This window comes from Haemaphysalis longicornis, unplaced genomic scaffold (assembly GCF_048455015.1).
Source record: "Haemaphysalis longicornis isolate Haplotype H1 unplaced genomic scaffold, Haemaphysalis longicornis Haplotype H1 scaffold_5, whole genome shotgun sequence".
NCBI lineage: Eukaryota > Metazoa > Arthropoda > Arachnida > Ixodida > Ixodidae > Haemaphysalis > Haemaphysalis longicornis.
Window position 1 is genome coordinate 3,722,284 of NW_027526385.1, and position 25,403 is coordinate 3,747,686.

Sequence of the window (25,403 nt, forward strand, 5' to 3'; positions counted from 1 at the left end):
ATGACCCATATATGTCCACATTATTTAGGGCAAAGGAAACTTCAGGAATATGTGAGGCAGATTACAAGCACATAACCCAGAGTACTCGCGTTGTTTTAATTAAGAATTAATGTTGGATGGATATTCACGATAGCAAATGAAAAAAAAAACGACGCCTTCAAAACGGAATTAAACAAGTGAGGTAAAAGTAAACGCTAAACCAAGAAACCTCTAGCTCGACCTGCGCAAAACACAAAAAACTGGTTGATTCATCTGTCATAGGAATCGGTAAAACACGAAAGTAAAATGTGCAGCGAAATCTGCAGCCGAGCATGATTTGTGGGTCGGCGGCTGTCTTGTGGGCGTCATTTCCGTGATGGATATGACGTCAGGAAAATCTTGTTGTATCCCGGCATAAAACACTTTCGTGTTAAAATATAAACAACCCGAGGTATAACGACTCTTTACTCCTAAAGGTTGCTTCCCCGCAAGAAGACCCTGTGTGCAGGGGTGTACCCTTTACAGGCCGCTTGCTGCGTTGTACTGGCGTCACTTCCGTGACGGATACGACGTAAGTGAGATCTTCGTGAATCCCGTAATAAAACACTTTTGTGTTTTAAAAAACGCAAAACAAAAGGTCCACGCATAGGGCGCGCGAGCAGTGTGAACGCAGGAAAATCTAGCTGTATTGAGCCCGCATTGAATTGATCGCTGGAGAAACGAGAGAGGAGGGGAAGAGCGTGAGGGGTGGGCGGGGGAGAAAGGAGAGAAAGCGATGCGTGGGTGGCTGGGCAGAAGGCTGTCGCTTCTGCACGGCATTTGGAGCTAAGCAAGCAGATACGCGGCCATTTTACAGACCATATTCTTTCTTGGGATTCTTCAACAGGAAAATTTTGGTCTGTCTGTTTGTATGTCTGTCCGTCTGTCTGTCTGTCTGTCTGTCTGTCTGTCACTCGATTCAGCCAGCCGGCCAAACTGAGAACATGCTGCGCAATAGTCTTATATACTCACAGCCAAATCTGAACGTCTAAGTCCGGTTTTAATGTTCATACTTGTCAACACTGTTGAACAAGAACAAGACATTACGCAAATATAAGGCAGGAAATCAATATATGAGTAATATCTGCAGTGTTCCTTTATTAAAGAAATGACTAGTACTTGCTTTTTGCGATAGCAAATAAATTACTACATCAACTGCAGAGAACCGTGGCCTGCTGTTGCCCGCGCTACCTGGGGGAATTCAAAAAGATCAAACGGCAGCAGCAACGAAAGGTTCCACTAGATTAGTTTCGATTTCCGCTTGGTGCGCTCATGGAATAGGGCAAAGTGGTTTTATAAACGTTGTAGTACGGTGCCTCGATTCACGCTCGCCTCGATTCACGCGCCTCCGCTGGACGGCAGCGCTGGCATTGAGGCACCCGACTTGGAGCTGTGCGGTAAATTTAAACTGACTTGAGCAAACCTCTAGCGTGTTATCTTGGGCGGAACGAGACGGGAGAAGAAGAGCACGAGAGGTGAGCGGGAAAGAGAAGGTATGCATTTACTTGCCAGGGGCGCCAGTCGACCATCGTCTTGCGTCGGCATTTGCAGCAAAAGGAGCAAATACGCGGCCATTTTTTTTTTCTCTCTGACTCGCCCACTGTGGCATCAAATGGACGGGGGATGTTCGTAAATGGTGTATGCCACGCAGCTGAGGTGTGCCGCAGGGGCTGATAGCGTGACCGCTCGCGTGGCCGTTGCGTGACAGCTTGAGTCAAGCGTCACGCCCAGTGGTCAGCTTGAGCCGTCCCAGAACGACGAAAGGATAAAGGCCAAGCCGCTTGACCTTTAACGCGCTCTTTGCGTCATTCTGGGATGCATTCTTAATCGGCAATGCTGCCGCTTATAACCACCTGTCTGCGCTGTCATGTTCGTTGTGACTTCATTAATTGTTACGAGAATTCGTGTTGGCAGTATACCTACTACGGCTGTGTGCAGTCTATATATAATAATAGGAATAATAGTGTTTATTGATTCCATAAACAGAGTACATTTGCGGGCTTTAAGTACACATTATGAAGTACAGATCATAAGCCAAACACCCGCAGGTAATTGTCACTTCCATGAGGCAAATATTTACAGCTGAACAACAGGTGGATAAATATTATAAGGAAATAATTTCGACGAAAAAAAAAGCAGCGCTGTCCATTGCGTGAGAAGTGAACGTCTAGCAGACTGCTTTTACTTCGACTGTTCATAAAAAACAAGTCGTCTGGCAAAGAATTCAGGACCATCGGGACATAGAAATCGCGAACATGTTCACCGAATCAAGTTCCAGTTCGCGGCAACATGAAGCGATCGCGAGGGCGTTGATCCCGCACAGGAGTGTACAGTTGGCAAAATTGCTCAGACCAAATATACCCAAGTACGACAGTTTGTTTGAATAATAGGGTGATACACTCGCATTTTTGTATATAGGCGCTCCGAATGTATAAAAATATTAAAGCCGTTCCTCTCTATGTGAAAGCTGTCGGAAGTGCAGAGCAGTGATTCGCCATAATGGGCTAAAGCACCGTTATTCGCTCACTGCTACCACCCAATGCAATTCAAATTTCCCGCCTTCGCAGTGCTCGCGCGCCCCCTGCCTGAAACAGCGCCAGCAGGAGTTCTGTTCTTTTTGTGCCTGCTTTTCCTTGCGTACGTGCCGGCGTTGCACTGCCACTTTTTTTCCTTACTATCGTAAAAACCAACCGAACGGCGTTCCTAACTAGATGAACGCGGGCGCTGCCGGTTAATTACGTAAGTTTTGCTTCAAATATACCGACAGTTCCCTTTGGGCTACACAACTGGGACATGTATGACAAGCGCCAGCCGTTCACGAGTTTCGAACGCTTATGACTGTACAGTGTGTTGCGACGGTAATTGGAACACTTTAAAATTTTTTTCTGAGCGAACCGCCGCTCTGTTCCCGCTCAAACTTTACACGAAGGTGGCATTTTGTGGTCTATTTTGTTTGACACCGGGAACAACGATGGTACTTACCTGTTTATCCTGAAAATAAATAAAAACGATTTTCGCCTATGGGAAAATGGCGGCGATTTGGACGTGCGAGCCCGAAAACCGGGTTTTCTGATCGTCTGCTAGCTCATTTCTAGGTGCATTTTCTGATCGTCTGCTGCGCCATTTGGCTCCGTACGTGAATCCCGAACGTGCGTTTCACTCTGCAGGTGGTTCCGTCGTTCCAACATCAACTTGCGCTGGCTCGCACGTCCAAATCAACCGCCAATTTCCCATAGGCGAAAATCGTTTTTATTTATTTTCAGAATACACAGGTAAGTACCATCGTTGTTGCCGGTATCAAACAAAATAGAGCACAAAATGCGACCTTCGTGGCAAGTTTGAGCGCGAACAGAGCGGCAGTTCGCTCAGGAAATTTTTTTAAAGTCTTCCAGTTATCGTCGCAACACCCTGTATAAACTGCTTGGCTTTCGAAGCCTCTGTGCGACGCCGTGACAACAGCCGCTATGATGGAACGCCGTGTGGCTCCACTTGGGTCCAGCGAGTGAGCTACGACGACAAGACGAGCCCTTAAAATTCTCTGCACTTAAAATTGGCGAAGCTTGCACTAAGTCGCGCAAGGCTTGAACTAAAGCTAAGCTGCAGGATTTCTTTCTACGTAAGCACTGAAGGACACAGCACCACGCATTGTATTAGGTTTGAAATTGTTTATTTCCATGTTCCGTCGTCGCTTTTCACTGTGGCAGTAGTTGTCGTTGTTGGTTGGTTGGTGCCGGAAGAATTACTCATACTCACTCAGAGGGATTGGCCAGGAAATGGGCGCTAACTGAGAGAAAGCAACATATATAAAGAATGCACTTTGCAGTTGGCGTTTAGGGAAAAAAGTTAATATAAAAGGAAATAAAGAAGATAGTAAGTAGATTTGCCGAAACCGAGGTGTGGCATGAGAGAGAGTCAACCAACCGTAAAATGAAAGATAGGGAATAAGGAAAGAATAGAAAGAAGGAGGACCGTGAAAGTACGTAAAGAAAGCCAGAAGATGCGGCAGTGAGCGTGGAGGCAGTGAGTGAGTACAGGCGCTGGCATGCTTTATAGAGAAGCCCGCCATGGCGGTCCAGCGGCTAGTATGGTAGGCGGCCAGATTCACAAATGAACAAGTGCACAGCGCAGCAAAGACCCCGCGGCAAGAATTCGGGACTTTCGCCCAGAATGATAATATTAGAGGAACAGGCAGTGGGTGGGACAATTGATTAAAAGTGTTTTCCAGGTATCTTTTTCGTATAGAGGGGAACCGTCGATAGAAAAGGAAAAAAAACGTTCTATTGTTTCTAACTCATTACAAAATGCACGAAGGGGTGAGGGGGCCAGATCACAGTGGTGCAAATAATCATTTAAATTTGGTACGCCCCAGCGAAAGTTAGTCAGGGTGACTTCACATGCCCGTGATTGACTAATCCCGCATTTCCATGAATGCCGGAGGTACTCAAGCTCGGAATCCACGCACGAAGTTTCAGCCATGCATTGTAGGAGGCCTAATCCACGAAAACATGCCGCGGTGGGGAAATTTATGGCCGGTAGGATTTCCACTGCCGGGCTATCCAATGCAAGACCCGCCAGAGTGCCTGCCGATTCGTTAAACCTGATTCCAGAGTGTCCAGGCACCCACACCAAGCGAAGTTCCCGTAATGATGGAGGCAATAAATACTTTAAGGCTCGACGTGGATGAGATGTGTTTGGGGACGGAAGAGCAGCGCAAACAGAGACAGAGAGGGAGTCAGTAAGCATAATTGCATGTTGTTTAGCAGAATCTAGCTTTCGAAGGGCTAGGACAATTGCTAAATATTCTGCATGAAAAGAACTAGTGAAGTCAGACAATCGGAGGGAAAAGGCCCAATCTAAATGGGGAGAAAAAATACCCTCTCCCTCCCTTCTCATTCCGGACAGAGGCGTCGTCATATCCATCTATATCGTCGTCTTCCTCATGCATGGCTGGCGGGCCGTATCGTTTTGTCCGGAGGCTTTCACATTTCTCCCAAAGTGAAACGCGTCAGCACGCGCTAGAAGCGGCGGCAACCGGCTTCGCGAACTTCGCGTTATCACGTGCGCGGTAAACGGCAGGCGTAACTATGCTCCACGGTATTTTTGAGGACGGCGCACACTTCACGGCCAGCACCAACAGCTCCGCTGCTAAAGGAAATCGAAAAGCAAGACAACGCTGTGTATCTTGATCAGTTACCGAATGTGACACGCGCTTTTCCCCAACGAAACTATCTTCTATCCTGACGCAAACGTATAAGTACGTCCGTCTGTACGCGATGAGGTGACTCCACTAAAGTCACGGGATAATACTTCCCCCCCACCACCCCCCCTTCTTCCCCCATGTGGCGTACAGTTAAGGCGCCGGGATACTGCGCGTGCTGCGTATACTTTGCAGATTAAATTCCTGCCCGCCGAGGTACGGTACGGTACGGTACGACAACTTTATTGATAGGGCCTGCAGACGGCTTGTCGCCCAGGTCTTGTTAGGGTACTTCGCCGCGACGCGGCCTTGACGTCGTCTCGGTTGGTGCCGCCTCTACTTCGTCCGCGTCCCCGCTACTTCCTCGGGTAGACCACGCCTGCCCCTGGTCTGGGCCGGCAATCTTCCCTCGGTTTCGCTGGGTCGCTGCCTTTCGAGTGCGGCCGAGACCTGCTGGACGGCCTGGGTCTGGGTCTCTCTGTCGTAGCTCTTCGTCGCTAGCTGCTTCTAGCAGCAGCGGGATCGTCTTCCTCGTTGCCGCTTCGTGTGGATTTTTGCTGCAGTCCCATAGGATGTGAGCCGGTGTGGTTCTCTCCTTCTGGCATGTGCGGCATAGGTCACTCGTGTACGGGTCCGGGCACACGTGCTTCATTAGGGCTGGGGTGGGTAGCGTTCCCGTTTGGAGTTGCCGATGTAGCACCGCTTCCTTCCTGGTCAGGCCCGGGTGGGGCGGTGGCATAGTTCTCCTCTCGTGTCTGTACCACTCCGTTACCTCGTTGTATGCGCTCATGCTGTCTTTGGTCTCCCACCACCACGTTGGATCGACGGCGGCGGTTGCCGCATCGCGGTTAGTGAATCCTCGCGCCACTGCGTTCGCCGTCTCGTTGTGGCTTGCGTACCCTCTTTCCCGTACGTCTTCGCCCATGTGTGCTTGGAACCATTTGATCGACACGCGGCGGCTCTCTGTTTTTGTCGCGCGGATACTGAGAGCGACAAAAATCGAGAGCCACCGAGGCTGTATTTTCCCGTGGTAAGGAAATAACAAGGGTAGTCGTGCGTACAATATTTTGTCTCTGGTTAGAAAACTCGCTAAGATCTAAATTGATCCGTCACTCCACTGTGTCCTGCCTCTTAGCCAAGTGGCATCTTTTTCGCGTTGATCGGGACATTTCAGTCTCATTTTCATTGGTCACCATCCCCATCATCTCATCATCAACATCATCAGCAGCAGCAATCAGCAGAAACTTGTGGATATCCACTGCCGTAACAAACATTTTTTTTTTTTAATTCCTTTTGGGACCATAACATAACAGAACGAACGCTTGCCTCGAGACCTCAAACCGTCCCTATGCACTGCATCGTAAGAGCGAATTCTTGACACTTCAGTTCTATTATCTCGTCATTTCACCGAGTTTTATATCGGTCAGTTTGTTTCGCACGCCAGCACAGCTCTTCTGTTTCTCGGGAAAATATCAATGTGGGCACAAAATTGCACTGTTTTCGTTTGTGGAATAGAACGGGACAATCAAGAAAATGCGGTGGTTGTGTTATAAAGTTAGAAAGTAAATACGATTTCTTTTGAAGTTAATAGAACGAAATTTAAACCTACATAATATGGTCCGTACTTTTGCGTTCGTGTGTTGTTCTATGCTGAATACTCACGTAAATTCTTATTCCTAGAGCGTTCCGCCAGTTGTATGCACAAACGTATCTTTCGTTCGTATGACATTCAGGACCAAGTATATATCGCACTTCGCTCGAATCGAATAGTGAAGGTCGGGAGTCCGTGTACTGAAGTTTCCTCGTCATGTCCTGCCATTCAAAAACCCGCCCAACAATGTGGGTGTCTTGATCAGTAAGTTTGCATGAAAGGCAGTGTAGGCAGAGGGGATTATTTTTTACGCATTGACTCAGATTTAAGTGACACTGCGTATCAGTTGAGTGTACTCTATTCAAGGTTAAAAAAAAATAAGTGGTCCCATAACGGCAAACGATCCAGTGGTCTAAATAAGAACACACCACTCGCGGTAGAAAGAGTTGTTTAAAAAGCAGAGAATCGAATTTCGGGTGCGTGAACACAGCTATCGGCGTCCGATATGCTTTTCGGCAATGCATTTTCCTCTCTGTCAATAACGCAACGGTATTGATAGATCTTTCGTAGGTGTAAAGAAAAGGATAACGGTAGTGCAAAGACATGAAACCTCTGGCGATATCACGTGTTTTTAAAAACATACAAACTTCTGCATTTAAAGGTTGCTAGCCGGTTCCCTCACTGCCGCTGGCGGCAGATTTCTATTCTCTTTCAGCATTGGCCAAAACTTTTGCCTCGTACAAGTGCAGTGGGAAGATTCATGCAGGTGAACGCGATATATTGTAAACCTAGTAAGGCATAAAATAGAGCGTAACGAGCAATTACCGTGTGTGTGCGTGGCTGGTGCACACATACGCGCTCTGTGTGCGGTGCAGGACCCGGCGGGGTGGAACGTGCGACCGCGCAGGACGCTTGACGGCCTGGAAGCTTGGTTGTGCCGAGCTCCTTTGCATAGTTATTAATTCCCGCCGCGAGGGAAAAAGCTTTCGGGCCCCTGCGACCGGCCACTGGCGCTCTCACGAGCGCTAAACTGCTCAAGGACTGCGATTCCCACCCTGGAGCGGAGTCGTGCTGCTGTGACTCCTGGGGTTTCTCCGACACCACAATACTGGGCGACTTGATTGCAGAATGCAATTGGTAATTGCACGATCTCGGCAATGTGTTTTTCCTGCGGGAGGACCAACTGGCGGTGACTAATAGAAAACTCCCACCAGAACTCACCTTCATTCGATTGCATATGCCCAACAAACCACCACTCGATACGTGAACGCCACGCCATACAACGACCCCCACGCTTTTGTTTCCAGCGTCATGAATCACCAGGGTCAAGAAATCACCGCCGTTACGATTCGCACCACACAACTCACCACAGCGGAAGAAAGTGCCATCGCCCTCGCTTTAACAAACCACCGAAGAGTACATCACGATCTTCACAGATTCCCAATCAGCCTGCCGCAACTGCCTCACCGGCCGTACCTCTTATCCAGCCCTGCAAATTTCACGCCAGAATCTCTATCTGCTCTCGCACAGACCGTATGGACTCCAGGCCACATAGGATTAGAAGGCAACGAAGAGGCACAAAGTTTACTCAATCAATCAAGCTTCGCTAAAAAATCGTGAAAAAAAAAAAAAGCTGAGTTCTGTTTCGTCACTTCATCACGACTTGTTTGGGGCCGTACACGCGCTTGAAGCCGAAGTGAAAATGCCAAATGCCATTCCACTCTGTGAATATAGATGACTAGTAATGCAGATGTAGATGTAGTAATAGATGTATAGTAATAACATAGTATAATAGATCTAGTAATATATATATAGAATATAGATAAGTAGATGACTGTTTGGGGGTTACCGTGATAACGGAACTGAGGTCCTCGGAAAACCACAAAGAATCGCACACCGCACAAGCTACGCCGAATTGGTTGGCCACAAACTCCCGCTCAAACCGCGCCGTCGCGCCGGGTAAGCGTTCGGCGGGATTTTAGTCACGCCGGCGTCTTGCATTTTCCGCCTCACGGTATTCGGGATCCCGGCGGGTATCGCGCTTACGCTTGGCATCCGCGGCCCGATCGTCGTCGGTGGTCCCCTTCCGCCACGTTCGCTCCCATTGCCACCGATTTTTTCCTTTATTAGTATAGACTTCACTGTGCAGCGCACAGTGTGAGAAATGCCAGTTTACAGAAACCAAGCTTACTCCACTCTCTTTGAAGTCGGATGTCCTTCTAAACACCAATGCATTGCTGGGAAGGCATTTGTAAGGGGCAACATACTCTATCTTGTATCAGAATATGACGCAAACAGGTGGCCAAGGGAAAGGCTATGCATACAGCGTGAGAAAAAAATAAACGTGTGGTCCGCCGCGGCCCGCGCAGAAAACACCAGCTAGAAAGCCGAGAGAAAGGAGGCACTTTTGTCGTCCTATACGGACAGGAAGAAAGCATTCCTGGGGGCACTTAAGTATGCTTACGAGCTTTGAAGGTAGAAAGGCTAGCAATAGCAATTTGTTTTTGCATTATATTGTTTTCTTTTTCAGCCAATATTATGAGTGCAAAAGTGTCAAACAAATTCTTGTGGTCTTGCGAGCTATGTTCCCAATTTATCTGATTGTTTAACGATTGTACAACGCGGTATGGCTGTAGGTTGTATTTATTGTTTCTTCCCTTCGTTGCAACTAATTACTGGTTATAATGCGTTTTGTATTTTTGTCAGTATTTTTGTATAATGTTGTCTTGCCCCCCTCCCCCCTATGTAATACCCTCGCTTAGAGGGCCTTTGGGGGTGCTCTGAATGAATGAATGAATGAATGAATGAATGAATGAATGAATGAATATCTATTAACGACTTCTTTGCTGAGCATCGCACTTGCTTTAGTTTTGTTTTGTCGTTAGGCACGAAATACTTCAATTGCCTTTTTTTTTCTACTACACCGTGTGCGCGCCCCTTTCTTGTTTTCGCTTCGTGTGGCACACGCCACAGCTTCCTAGAACCAGGGCTCTGCGCGGCTGGTGCGCACCTGTTGTACCGACGCACCGCCATGTTCAGGGGTCACGTGGCACGCACTGTTCTATAGCTTTTACGTTTCAAATTCATATTTTCGTGCATGTGGTGAAGCGCGCACATTGTTGCCCCTCAAAGCTCCCGATTCAATTCTAATCTTCCAAGTGTGGAAGTGCCGCGAAGAAAAGGGCAGCGACAGCGACTACGTCTGTTCAACTCTGGCCACGTGCGGAGGCAGCACCGTTGGTAGCTAGAGCACTGTGGTGCTACTGTGCAGAACCGCGTTCAGAACCGTTGGGATCACACATGGCTTTTTATTTATTTACTCTAAACTGCGGCGGCCGTTTTTGACCGGACAACGACAATAACGGCGCTTTTTCGCAGAACAGGGCACTTAAGGTTCTCGCCTTAAACGTTCCTACTCCAACGAAGCATTTGTGCAAAGGGTCCTTCACTGCGTGCGTGTGCGTAATAGGGAAAGCCAACTTTATGAGTGGGAGGCCTGGTGGGGCTACACTATAATTATATCCTGCGGTTCAGCTTCTCCAGCACAATGCACCCGAGTGACCAGCCCGTGCAGCCAGCAATGAGCTTTCGGCGAATGGCTGCAACGGACATAGCACTTCGCTCAAAAATGATATCTGCACTGTGTGCGTGCGTGTGTGTGTGCGCGAGTGAGTGAGTGAGACAGAGAGGGGGAGGGAGGGAAGGGGGAGGGATTGAGTGACGCGAAAAGTGCGCGATAAGGAAGTCTCGAGGTAGACTGGAGAAATTCCTCCTCCAGTTACGGCAAAACCTGCTCAGTATGAATTGAAGCCACAAAGCACGGGCTTTGCGAACAGATGGGCGATTGTTGCGCAACTTGGAATAGCGCGCACCGGTGCTGACGTAGCGAGTACACGTCCCCGTCACGGGACTCTCCCCTGAGCGCGACGAGAGAATCGCTTACGGAGTCAACATAGGTAAGCGGAGTTTAGGGTGCGAGCGATTCCATCGCTGTTGACGCTCGGCGGTGGGCACGATGTCTTAAAAGGAAGGCGCCTTGATGCCGGCGCTCCCCCCGTTCGTTTTGCCCTCTGCTGCTGCACTGCATCTTCCGCTCAAGCTGTTTTTGCACGAGAAAAAAAAATCCCCAAGTGAAGTCGCTCGTCGTACGTCAAGAACTCGAATGGCTCATTCTGCAGCAGTGAGGAAGTGGATTTGGCAGCGTTGGCTGCTGTTCGTCGTGTCCGCACAAGCCACCTCCGCCCCATGACCATCGCGGCTTGCCTTCGAAGGGTGCTCCACTGAAAGCACGCTGGTTCTGCGGTGAAGGCTGCAAAAGGGGGTTAATAGCGTGCACTGATAATTCCCATTGTACTTTACGATCATTTGCGCCGTTTTCGGCAGAAGCTGCGAGCCAAGACAACGCTGAATAATCGATTACGCTCGTGTTTTCGCGTGACACTGTTATTGTTTAAAAGCAGTTTGCTTCCTGCAGACCTGCGCGTACGTTCCCGCAGGTTCCGCGTGTCCCATCGAACGTCTTGGCTGATATTTGCCAGATTGCGTGGAGATCGTGCGAAGATTTTTCTATAAACCGACATTTCTCCTAGACCCGGCAGCAGTGTTGTACACGTTCCTCAAAAACAGGAACGAAAGCCCGTTCCTCGTTCCTTCCCGATTTTGAAACGAGCTCCCGTTACAAGTTCCTTTATTGAGAAAGGAACGCGTTCCAGTTCCACTTCGAACATTGGAACGGGTCGTTACATTATCGTTACATTTCATTTTTTAAATTAAAATATGGTGTCTGATTTCTAAGGCGAAATAAAGTGATAAATTTAAAACCCACATAGACTACCTATACTATAACAATATAACAAGTAATGACTACGAGGTTCCAAATCCACGTTCGGGTCTGAAGACGATATCGAGAAAAAAAATAAAAGCCAACAACGTAGTGCCACACGAAATCTACACACAAAAATTACAATCTATGCCGAATACAATCAGTGTAGTAGATAAAGGAAACAAGCAAAGATGGCCAAGTATCTGGACGCGACGCACGAATCAGTTGCGATGGTGAGAAATACGCATAAGGGAAAAGCACAGGAAATAACACGGAGCATAATCACGTGCGTAAAAAACATTTACACTATAAAAAATATAGTCGCACACAAATTGCGACATTATAAAGTAAAAGAAACAAGCAGAAATAAATAAAAAGTAATGAGAAAACAAAAAAAACACGTGCCGTGGTACATAAACGACAGATTCTTTGGTTCTTCAAGCAGAAAAAAGTTAAGTGCATAACAAAGTTACAGGATATGGCAGAATAGAAAAAAAATGTAGAATGAATGAAAAAAATGTGAAAACAGTTAGTGGAAAAAAATGCCCGAATGCATAGTCGCAACTAAGTAGAGTCCTTAGTTTTAACTCAGCAAGAGTTTCATCTCGATGTTGGAGTCAGACAGACGAACCCGTTTTTTCGTCAACACTTTTTTTGCAATGATTAAGAGCCGTTCCACGGAAGCGTTTGAGAGTACTGACGTGTTGTACTTAAAGAAAAGTTGGTTCAGTCCCTCGAGGCTCTTCATCTGCGACAGCTGTAAGTGAACTGGTACCAGCAGGTACCATGGCAGCTCGTTCAGTGCCTCGGTGGGAAGGGTTTGCTGCCTACACAAAGGAAAAGAAATTCTCGCGTGCGGACGAGGTGGCAAAATCTGCGCTGGATGGCTCGGTCACCGCAGCCAGCACTTTCTTTATGTCGTTGGTCGCCTTGTCTCGCATAGAACTGTGTGGGATCCATGATAGCTTAAACCTTGGGATTAAGCAACTGGCGACAACGAGATCGCGCTTTCCTTTGAGGGGTCCAGACCTGCAATCCCGAACAACTCCCGGCGACCCGGTGACCCTTCGAATGACCTCAAAGCGACAGCAACTCCCTCGACAACAACGCACCCGCGGCTCGCGCGCACTAATGCTGTAATTACCCCTGATAATATAGGGTGGTTTCTCAAGGTACATGCAGTGCCGCTCGGACTTAGACAACCTTTCCCCGGCAGGGAACAATTATAACGGCGAGACGCGCATCCTAGCCTCCCCGCACAAACGATGAAAGGTGAAAAACATTCTCGCGGCTGCGCTATTCACCCTTCGAACGCCGCGTAAGCTCAACCGGCATGGCAGCAAGCACAAGCTGCGGCCCGCTGCGTGGTTATTCTTCTGCCTTTTGACATTCGAGGAAGGACGTTCCGCTGAAGGGCGGGAAAATTGGCCAGCTTATAGGAAGAGAAACACAGTAGCGACTTGTAGATTTTTGTACTCGAGCCTTGGCATGAAAAACAGCCAAATCCTAGCGATGTAACGTTTGCAGAAGGAACGCCGTTCCTGCCGTTCCTTCGTAAACCTAATGAGTTACCGTTACAGTTCCACCGACCCTTAATGGAACGGTGGCGTTCCTCCGTTCCCCCAAAAAGGAACTATAGTTCCAGAACGCCGTTCCTTGGAACGCCGTTACGTACAACACTGCCCGCAGCCACCTTCTACTGATCTACGCTTATCACTGCGCTAAATATATCTCGCGCAGGGGTTTTCCTGGGGTTCAGTATGTTAATGACTAGCGGAAGTGAACTACACCGAATCCAGACTGCACGCACAGAGCTATGTTCGCGCCCTCTTAAAAAACAGCTAAAAATTAATCGGCGCTAAAACAGGGACGAGAGGAACACGTAACTCACAGCTTTTCGTTTTTAGTTTTTTAGTTTTGTGTATATAAGCAGCATCTTTTTCAATAAATTCTAGTTGGAAGTTCGGCACCGTGTTGTGAGTTACGTGTTCCTCTCGTCCCTGTTTTAGCGTCGATTAATTTTTAGCAGTATGTACCAACTCGCCCACATCAAGCTTTTAAAAAACAGGTTCAATAAGTTTGGGATGCGCCTTTGTAAGTTGTATACCGAAACCTTGTATACGTATAGTCACGAACGCCGGCTTTTCTTCTTCGACATACACCCCCTTTTCTACCAAGCTGATGGTCGAAGGAGCTCCACAGGAGCTCGAAATGACGTCAACGGTTTTTGCGTATTACGAATAGGGCTGCGACATGGCAGCAGTACGGTACGGTCTGCGTACCGGGAGAGGAAAAGAGGAATTTCGCGCACTGCCGCTCCGCCCCTGCTTCGCGTGTATTAATTACCCTACAACACGACGCCACCTGTGCACGTGTGCTGGCCAGTGGGGCGCTGCGGCCCTTGCACCGATCGAAGTCGGCGCACTTAGAACGCATATTAGTGCTTGCAAACATATACCGCCTTGTGAGGGCTGCGGCAAGAGCACCGAATTGCAAGCCTGGCACTGCTCGTCGGCTCTCCTCGGGCGCGAAAATTCGTTTTCTCACCCTCTCGCGCCTCTTCCTCCCTATCCCTCTCCCCCATCCCTCCCCCCCTCTCTCTCTCCCCTGTCTTTATTTCACCTCTCCCCCTCCGTGCCGGTCACTTTGTCTTTCCCCTTTCCCGTTCGCTCGTATGTGGAAGTCTCCCCGTATACAGTGTTTAATTCCCCGAAGAATTAAAGGCGCCCCGGCAGCATCGCCTTGATACCGCGCTGGGCAGAGCGGATTAAAAGGATGGGCGTTAATTCTGCCGGCTGGACGTGCGGAGGATTAATTATAATCCAGATGACCCATTCTCCTTCTCCCCCAATCCATTTGCTTCTTTGCTTCACGTCGTGGGAATCGCCACCTAGGTGAGAAGAAGGCCTGGGTCTTTTCCGTTTCAGTCAGTGGGGGAAAGAAATGTAGAATTACTTCTAGAAAATAAGTCAGACAGCGGGGATAAAAGAAATCTAATAACCCTGCAGCATGCATTCTTTCATGAGAAATATTATTCGCGATGCCTTCCCTTCGGACGATTCCGAGGCGGTTGGGAAGGTTCGGGAGAAAAATTAACGCTCGAAAGGAAATTCGCGGAAAGGGGGCGTCACCTGACGACGGGGCTGCTGGGAAAGCAGAGGGCGTCGCGCCCGGAGTCCCTGCAATTTCACCTTGGGCCTTATGCGTGTCATATAGTATACACGCGCGCACGTTGCGAGCGGAGAGCGTTATATAACGTCCGCCCATATTTCTCTCGGCTCGTGCGGCCCTTCGGAGCCGCTCGGGTTTATTAGCGCGCGCTTGCTAAGCGCCGCCGCGCTGGGCCTCGGATATTATTATTACGTCGTTCACCCCGCAGGACGAACGCGTCTTCGGTCCCTAAGCGCCCTTCCTCGCCGTTTCTTTTCACAGCGTTCCTGCCATCACGTCGGACGATGCACAGAAAACTAGCTTCTAGCTTGCCCCCTCTCTTAAGCCATACCCGTACGGCACATACCTACGCGGGTAATTCGGGCAAGGATGGGAAAGAACTTTGCGCCGGCAACAATTTAAGTCTGCTGAACAAGCAGGCAACCAATCGCAATTAGAAAACGATCTCTTGCTGAACCGTTATAGGTGCTCAAGCAGCACCGATTAACGTGCGCAACGACACGCGAGCCACGCGGCCTCGTACACGCAGATATTCCACGGACTCCGCCATCACATCTGTCGCCGCACCGCTGCCGATTACGAAGGCCGTCCGAACACGCACGCACGCACGCACGAACGCACGCGACGCGCACACACTCGCTCACTCGTGCATGCACACGTAGCAAAAGGAAGCTTCGCAATTGAAAATCTCGACTGCATTGGAATCGACCCGAGGCTCTCCGGAATGCCGTGGTCGAGCGCGCGTCTCGACGCCGCTGCGGCTTCGTGGCTGGGGCGGGCTAAAGGTGAAACCGAGTAAATACGTTTGCGGCTTTCGACGTGGAAAACGTCCACGACCAGTGCACAAAGCTCGACGTACAACAACTTTGACGATGCAAGGCACGTCGTTATAGGCTCAGATTAGGCGACCCCAGGTTGAGGTTGAATCTTGGGCTGACAACATACCCGCGCAGTGAGAATGGCCACTGCCGATAACAGCTGCTGTCAGGAGATAACGCTCGTTTCACCAGTTTTCATTTAGTTGCGATGTTAACATTACCCCGTCCCCTTAAACAGTTCTCCCGCATACCACTGAGGGGAATCGGCCGATGACGATCACAGCTGCCGTCAGCGACTCATGGCCGATTCCCCCCATCCACATTGTCAGGCGACATCAATGTCGTGCCTGTTCGTTCCCTACTACTGCCTCCTCCCGGCAGGTTGCGGACGTTGGAAGTAGAGGAAGCGTTGCGACACCGTGCACGTTGCAGTCACTGTCGCGGTAAGCCAGCAGTTTGGCCAAGGCAAAACAAATGCATAAGCTTTCTCCCCGAGATCACTTCTATATAGCCGGGGCAGTCACGTGGCGGAACCGGGTGGCCCAATTAAGGCGACGTCGGTACACCTGTAATCACTGGCAAAATCGTTACAGTTCCCACTCAACTTCGGATACTAATGCATGATCAAGTAACATCTTTTTTTTTTAATTTTATTTACCGTTGTAGTTCAACCGCCGCGGTGACTCGCGATCGAATGCAGGCTCGCCTTTTGCGCTTCGCCATGAACGAGTCGGAAACGCGCAACATAGTTTGGTACTTCGCCGAAAAGTGGGGCCAAATCACAGGGGCGTCAAGGATAAACCAGGAGAAAGTTGATGCGTCTTGTTCGTGAACGCAAAAGAAGAAAAAAATTCCGGCAAGGAGCAAAAAGGAAGCAAAAAAGATGTCCGCCCCCACCCCCTCACAACCTCCCTTTGTATGTCTATGCATTTCTATGCATTGTATGTCTATGCATTGCCTGTCTATGCATTTCAGTGTGTACACTATATTTCCAATAAAAATTTCAAACTTTCAAACAATAGGCTAACATAACGCAGTGTTCTAAAACTGGTCCTCCCGCGTGAATTTTACGTGAACAACCTTCTTAGCTTACGAATGAGCTGGAGGAAAAGCATCCGCAGGAAGCGCGAAGGGACGTTGAAAAGGGACGTTACTGCCGATGCCACGGGCTGTTTCCAGTTTCATATGCACTCGGCAAATGGTTTCATGACAGCATTTTGCGCGACTGACTTTGCCGCATCGCTTCGGTGTCGTGCACCGGAGTCAACTGAGAAACGCGCGCTATGCGGAAAAGCCGGAAGCTTCTGCGCGTCGCGAACGAAGAGCTATGCGGGGAAGTACACCCAAAATGATTGAGCGTGCGTGGTCTGCAGAAAGAAGACAGCCTAAGAGAAACGATGCGCCACATTATGTTTGAATGGGATTGTGTCCATCCAAACTCATATGAGGGAAATATTCGACTTCCCAAAAGCCTAGAATTTAAAGGTAATAAAGAGAGAGTGAAGTACAAGGCTGTAGAGGTCACCAGAAGATGATTCCAATGAATGCCGGTAGAAGAAAAAGAGAGCGGAGAATGTAGTATATGACAGCCACCACATGTACTTGCCAAAGTTTAATGTGAGCTTGCCGCCGTTGACAGTAACGACCCACTTTTCTTTACGGACGAGCAGCGGTGCTATGATTTTCTTGCATGGTTTTAACCCGACGCGCCGTCGCTGGAACATTTTTTTTATAGTGTTTTAGGGAAGATGCTGTAAAAACGGCCGCGTTTCATTTTGCGACGCTTTAGTAAATGCGGAGGATCCGACCTTGATTGATTGCACGTGGCAATAAAAGGAATGTCAGCACGAAAGTTGGAGTTTACGGCAGGCATTTTTAAGGGGCGTAAACGAAATGAACCGTAATAACGTTTGCAGCTTTACGATTTCGTGCACCGCCCAACTCGTTAGGCGTAAACAAAACGTGGCCTTGGCTTCGAGGCTGTATCCTTGCGTATCCTGCGCCGCCTTGACGGCTCCCCGCGCTGTGTACACACGTCTTCAACCAAGGCTGCTGAATTATTCATCCCCGATTCGCGCCTCAGATTTCCCCATGTTCCGAAACAGTGGCGGCGCGTATTATAATACATTCGCGGCGGCCGGCGTGAAAAGGAGGGCGCTTCATTCGCCGCCCATGCTGGGCCGCATCTGTCCGTGCCGTGGACGACGATCGTGCGCTGACCGCCATCACTCCCGAACAGATGCCCGCCGCCGGCGCATACATCGCCGCGCTGTTTGTTCCCCAACACTCGGCTCCTCCCTTTTTGGCGCTGTCTGTTGCTACGCCTTGCGTGCGGGTCAGCGATATGTAGAAAACGCGGAGTTCCTCGATTGTTGGCGACTGCCTTATATGGACAGCTGCGTCTGGCATCTGGGTCCGCAGCAAGTCGTTGTGGGATACCTTGGGAACGGCTCGTGCTCCACGCCGTGGCGTCATATCCAGGACGGAGCGTTAAAATGTGCTAAGACAAGCCAACTAGCCCGATTGTGTCTTCTGCTGCACAAGATGTCACGCATTCATAAAATCTGAACGCTATATAAAAGACGGCATAGGTGATATACGCTCCGTGCCACTTCATTTGTACAGAGAAGCCATCATTTGTCAAAGTTATTTAACTACCGCTTATTAATCATCACCAGCCTATTTACGCCCACTGCAGGGAAAAGGCCTCTCCCATTAATCCAGTTATCCCGGTCCTGTGTTAACTGCGACCAATTTATCCCCGCAAACTTCTTGATCTCATCTGCCCATCTAACTTTCTGCCGCCCCCTGCAACGCTTGCCTTCTCTAGGGATCCACTCTGTTACCCTTAATGACCAACGGTTATCTTGCCTTCGCGTTACATGCCCGGCCCACGTCCATTTCTTCTTCTTAATTTCTACTAATATGTCCTTAATACGCGTTTGTTCCCTGACCCACTCCGCTATCTTCTTGTCCCTTAATGTTACACCTATCATCTCCCACTCCATTGCCCGCTGAGTCGTTCTCAGTTTAAGTTGAACCCTCTTAGTGATCCTCCAAGTTTCTGCCCCGTAGGTGAGTACCGGTAAGATGCAGCTGTCATACGGTTTCTTCTTCAGGGACAATGGTAGGCTGTCATTCATTATCTGAGAATGTCTGCCGTATGCGCTCTACCCCATTCTTATCCTTCTAATTATCTCTGCCTCATGGTTGGGATCCGGGGTAACAACTTGGCCTAAGTAGATATATTCGCTTACCACTTCCACTTCCTCGCCACCTATCTCAAACCGCTGTGCTGTCCCGAGGTTATTGATCATTACTTTGGTTTTCTGCATATTAATTTTCAGGACCACGGTTCTACTCTGTTTGTTCAGTGCGGAAAGCATGCTTTGCAATTCGTTCCCCGAGTTACTTAGCAAGGCAACGTCATAAGCAAATCGGAGGTTACTGAGGTATTCTCCATTAACCCTTACTCCCACCTCTTCCCAATCCAACGTTCTGAATACTTCTTTAAACATGCTGTGAATAACATTGGAGAGATTGTGTCTCCTTGTCTGACGCCCTTCGTTATAGGTATTTTACTGCTCTCCCTATGGAGGATGATGGTAGTTGTAGACCCATTGTAGATATCCTCTAGTATTCTTACATAATGCTCATCTACCCCCTTGTTCCGTAATGCCTGAATGACTGCTGATGTTTCGACCGAGTCAAATGCTTTCTCATAATCTATGAAGCCTATATATAGGGGTTCAGTATACTCCATGCACTTATCTATCACCTTTTTTTTTAACCTGATTGATCATGTGAATATGGTCCATTGTTGAACAGCCTTTACGGAGCCCTGCTTGTTCTTTAGGTTGACTGAAATCTAAGGTTGCAGAAATTCTGTTAGCGATTACCTTGGTAAGTACCTTGTAGACGACTGACAGTAAGTTGATGGGCCTGTAATTTTTCAAGTCCTTCATGTCACCTTTCTTATGGATTAGGATGATGTTCGCGTTCTTCCAAGATTCTGGTACACTTGCGGTCATTAGGCATTGCGTATACAGGTTTGCAAGTTTTTCAAGTACAATTTCTCCGCCATCCTTCAAGAGGTCTGCTGTTATCTGATCCTCACCAGGTGCTTTGCCCCCTTTCATATCTTTCAAAGCCTTCCTTACTTCTTGGGTCGTTACTGGTGGGATGTCTATCTCCTCTGAACTACTGTCTCGTTCGGCATTATCCTGTATATCCCGGCTACTGTACAGATCCCTATAGAACACCTCGGCTACTGTGACTATTTATCTCTATTTGTGATGACATTGCCTTGCTTGTCTTTAAGTGCATACATCTGATTTTTCCCCGCGCCAAGACGTCTCTTCACTGCTTTCAGGCTACCTCCGTTCTTTACAGCGTATTCGACCCTCTCCATATTATACTTCCGTATGTCAGCTGTCTTACGCTTATTGTTTAACTTCGACAGCTCCGCTAGTTGTATTCTGTCAGCTGGGGTGGAGATATAACTGCCGCTTATTAGTTGTTACTGATTTCCGGACACACGCTTGTATCAGGAAATCGGAGCCAGACAATAAATTAAGCCAGCCTGAAGGATGCCAACATGGCGTCGAATCCTGAAAATTTGCAAGTAACCCAGGGTCTGAAAGTGCTTTACCAAACGAAGCCGCCTTCGGTGCCCCTGCGCCGTGAAAGTACAAATGCAACTACTGCTACCAAATTAACACTGTCGTCTGTACTGTAGCATATCGTGCCGCTGTCAGCTTTAGGCTGTATACGTACAAGGGGCGAATTTGCTTCCGATAACCCGGCGCAGTGCCTGCGCACGAACTCATCGTCGGTGTGTTATGGTCCTAGCGTGTATGGGGCTGCTCTTGCTTTGTGCGGTGTAGCTGATATCGATGTCATTGCCGCGCTATTTGCAGTGGCGCTGTGTGTGACTAGGGCAGCGCACAGTTTGTCTGTACTCGCGCAGAAACGTCCGAGCATCCGCATCTGTTGGAAGCGCGCTTTAACTCGGCAGTAGCGAAAGGTGGCCGTCGAGGCCATTGCGCCGCAGAAAAAAGGGAGCAGAAGGACGCAGCCAAGCGGTTGAAAAGACAGGAAGCGAAGCCCACCATCGCCGTCAACTTTCCAAATGCATGGAGGCAAGAGTAGTAAGAGGGCACCGAGCCCTTAGAGGACGCGGGGAGGAGGCAGAGTGTTTCGGGCGTTCCATTGGACGTCAAATACGAAGAAAACGTGACGCTTGCAACGATCGATACAAGCACACTTTCTCACACGTAGGAAGAATTTATGACAAGGAGCCAGTCGCGACCTTTTCAGTCCTATTTAAAGGGACACTGAAGGGCTTTGTAAACATTGAGGGATTGCTAGCGCAAATTGTAGTCTGGAATCTCATTAGCAAGCTCTCAGTTGTCCTCGGACCATGGACTGTAGCGATGATACGACCGCAGAGGTAGTAGTAATCGGTGATTTTAAAGCGCATGTATCGGGACCGACATGGGGTGGTTTGCGTGTTTCGTGCTGGAGACATTCGGCTTGCGATTCAACACAGACCCGGTCCAACTGACCACTCAAAGGCGTGTGTCGATCTGTTTGGAAGTGTGCAAGAATGTGTCTGCTGTTGCGAGTATGCCGATATGCACATACAACAGTGAATGTAAAGCCATTGTGACCGCGGTTGTTAAGGGTCAAGCAGGGAGGCAATCAAGTTTTGACAAGTTTTTTTACTGCGAAGCTGTCTATGGCTAGTAAGGAGCCGATCGTCAGTGCCCCAAGTTTGCGGCAGGGCGGGCGGAGCTTCTGGCCGTGCTCCGAGGGGTGCGGCCGCTCGAGGAACTGCTTTGGCCCCCAGTAAATGCCAGGGAGCGGGACAAAGTGCTCGAGGCCCTGGGAGCATACCTGGGGGCCTCGGGGCTCCACAATGCACTAAGCTACAACTCTACGTAACTGCCCGGGTCGCAGTGGAGTGTAGCTGTTAGGGTAGAATTCCTGTGTGTGTGGGTGTGTGAGTGGGTGTGTGTAAGTGTGCAGGTGTCCTACTCCTTCGGGTCCTGTATTTTGATATTTATATATTTGTCTAGTGTTTCTTTTTTTTTGTGTGTTTTTTTTTTCTCTTTCACCTAACGTTGTATATAGGTTATTCTTGCCCATGTTTTATATATTTATGTTAGCCATCTACCCTATCCCCCTATGCCTATGTACTCTTTCCTCCCTATCCCACCTCCCCCACACCAGCAGGCGTTCCGGTGTCCGCCCCTAGGCGAGACAATTAACGCCTGTTGGTGGACCTTCCTTTCTTGTTTTTTGTGCAATAAATACATACATACATGGCGACATACTGAGCGTACACCACCACTTAAAAAAAAAAGAGTAATAGAAATTAAAAATTTTCCCACGATCTCAATATTTTAATTTAATAAGGCTTATATTGCAACTAATTAGATATCTTCCCAGCAATGCGTTTAGGTTTAGCGGTGAAGCCGACTTTGAGGAGTCGGGTAAGCTTGGTCTTTGTAAGCTGGCTGTCCCAAATTGCGTGCTCCACAGTGCAGCGGGGCCGTCTGCGGAGGGCGTATGGTTACACCCCCCTTATGCTCCTCTCCCCTCTTTCTTTCGCCACCAACTCTCTCCCTTTGACATTGCGCAATGGAGCGCGCTCTCCGGCGGCCACCCGTACGGCGCACTAAAGACGCCATTGTCTACCCACCAGTCGTGCGTGTTTTTAGTCTGTGACGCAGACATCGGGTCATTGTCAACATTGCGAACCCCTAATATAGCTAATCAAAGAAAAGTAACAACGACTCAAAAAGACGCTAAAATTACGCGTAGACCAAAGAAACAAGAAGCGCCAGCTTCGCTGGACTTCCTTCTTCACGGCTGTAAGGGCTGTTATTTTTTCGCCACAATTCTTACAGTTTTGCTGCAGGTCATACGCCTTCGCAGCGCGGTTGGAACGGCCTCGAAGTTTGAGCTAATCCTGTAGCTATATAGATTTCCCCGAATTCACTCGTCTCATCACGTACCGTCCCCGTGCAGGCTGTTCCAGCGGCACCCCGAGTACCAGAAGCTGTTCTCGGGCTTCGCGGACGTCCCGTACGAGGCGCTGTCGACCAACCCCCGGCTGGGCGCGCACGCCATGTCGGTGGCGTACGCCATCACGTCCCTCGTGGACTCCCTGGACGACGCCGACTGCCTGGTGGAGCTGGTGCGCAAGATCGCCATTAGCCACACACGGCGGCCGGTCACCGTCGCAAACTTCGAGGTAGGCAAGGGGGGCAAGCTACAGCGAGAGGAGATTACGACTCTAGCGGGGTGCACGAACATTAGGCTCAATGAACCAGGTCATTGCACACGTTCTCCCGGAAGGCCAACTAAATGTGGCCCCTCGAGAAAGCACGTGTGACTGTTCGAGCGCATCACTGTTATCCTGTCGTCTGCACGAAAAGCTGCGCACTCACTTGGCGCCGCCCGATGTGGTGATATCTATTTCATTCCGCGCGGAAATTCAGGTAACGTCGCCGACATCGGCCCAATGAAGCCGTACTTCTCGCGATGCTCTCGGGCAAGAAATCATCTCACGCACACAAAGGACAATCATCTCGTCGATAATGTAACCTTCTCTTGGAGGTGAGCAGTGAAAGATAAACGAGATGAAGCACTAGCAAGGGGAGCCGCGCATTTTAAAAGTACTCCTTTGTTTTGAGCAGAAATTTGACCTCCCTCCTCCAGTTTTTTTTTTTTTTTTTTGGAGCACAAAGCTCACTATGTGGACAGTGATCTGATAGCCGCGCCTGCTACGTCCAGTTACATTTTAAGTAAACTGCTCCATAGTCCGAGCCAAACCCACGTTTCTATTATAAAGAAACAAGACACTGGTACCAGCCTATGGTCCTTATGGCTGCTCTTGGCTTTGTAACCGCCAGAGAAAGAAAGCATGTTGGAAAAAAACGGCCACCATCTCGCCCTGCGAAAGTGGATGTCCACCGAAGCTGTCGTAAACCTCTACACATGCTGATTGGGGAGGGTATGAAGTGTTCCTCGTTCTCTCGGCGAGCTTGTCCCTTGTTTATACCTGACAGCGAATTCTGGGTCCTGCCTAGCCTGACGCATGCGCTCGCCCTCGAATTGCATCAACCCCCCTCTTCGAAAGCAGGTGCAAGCATAATCTTTGCCAAAACACATTGGGGGGGTCTATTGTTCACAGGCGCGTTATCATTTACATGCGGTTACGATGCTTATTTTGTGTTTTTTCACAGGAATACTGACTTCTATGCTGTATGCCCGATTAGCCTAACGCATGCGCTTGGTGTCTTGGGCGAGAACTGTTGGGTCCTGCCTGGGTTTTTTTATTACGACACGAAATTTTCCGACTAATGAGAGGCTAACAGCTTTGCTGTAAAAAGCCTTGGCGGAAATTACCTACAGGAGAACAGTCATACAGTTCTGCTAGCATCCATTTTTGAAGCGTCACCACGTCTTCGTTTTGTTGGGTTTTGCACCGCTCGCGAAAGCGTGAGCCTCAGAAGATTTTTCTGTATCGTTCCGCTGTTATTTTGCATCCCTTCGACGCAGTTTTGAACACATGTAGACAGCGTCCTTTTGTTTATATTTTGTTTCTGATGTGTTTGGCGCCGCTCACGACAGCGCGAAGCAGAATCTTTTTTTTTTTTTTGCTCTAGTTTCACACGCCGTTCTTCGACGTCTTTTTAAAACCCTTTTTTTTGTTTATTTCGAAACAACCAATACGATGTCAATTCTTAAATAAAAGAATTGTGTATGTTTTGTTTACGCAGTCGTGTGTTTCATTATACCTTCCCAGGGCTCTTTGCGTCAGGCAATGTTGATATGTCTGGGCCGTGCTACCAGTGTTATAGTAGTTTGGAAGGGTTAGTCCCCAGGCTCGCTGTTGTGGGAGGCCCATAGATAGCACTATGCGTTTTTTGGAAAAAGAAAAACAAGTAGAAGCGCCTAAAGCGCGGATGACGGACCCCCAACTACCGGTTGATATTAAAAAAAAAAAGCTTTTATGGGCAGTGTGGTATTTCGCGCTGTCTGTTTCAACTCGCATCAGCACCTGCAAAACTATATTTTCGTTCAGATAAATTTAACCGATAACATAATGAAGACTCTGATATCTCGAAACCCCGCCCCTCACACCTTATGGGCCATGGCACCTGTTATCTGATCCCCTTCGACGTGGTTGCAAGAACTTGCTATTTAGTACCGCGTCGCCGGGCCAACTTTGCTCGTGTTTATATATCACCAACGCTGATTAGATTTTTGGTTTCGTTTCTGAGACGACTTGAAATGATTTCCAGATCTGCACAGAAACTCGCGTGGGATGACGACGAGGAACGATAAGTGCAGTCAATGATGGTATTTTGGTTAAACAGAGAAGAACCGCGGTCAAACTGAAGCCACACAGATTCAACTTTATCAAGGTTGAATTTTATGTTGGAGTGGCGTCTGTATGAAAACTGTGTGGAGGTGAATATGGTGGAACCACCGTGGCGATTACCTTTTCGGTGTGTGTATTCCGCGTCATAACTTTGTATGGTAAAAAAGCCTATCGTCATGGCATGATAACCATGTCTCCGAGACAGAGATAACCGAAAACCCATGATCAGGGAGTATCAGAAAATTTATTACGCCATTGCTATGTTTGAGTAAGCTGCGTGTGTTGAAGTGAATTTCAGAGTTGTGCGATGAGGATGACCTTCTAAGTAGTAGTTGTTTTTGTTGATCTACACTGTAGTACGTGCTAATCTGGCTATGTGACGAAGTAAG

General features: G+C 48.7%; 1 protein-coding gene across 1 annotated transcript in view; it reads left to right on the top strand.

Moving 5' to 3' along the window:
• The window catches only part of LOC144137823 (globin-like), a 100,030-nt gene that overhangs the window by 68,621 nt on the left and 6,006 nt on the right, over positions 1 to 25,403 (top strand). The window contains exon 2 of the mRNA XM_077669829.1: positions 22,653 to 22,878. Within this exon, the coding sequence (XP_077525955.1) occupies positions 22,653 to 22,878 (226 nt within the window). The remainder of the gene's footprint in view (positions 1 to 22,652; positions 22,879 to 25,403) is intronic.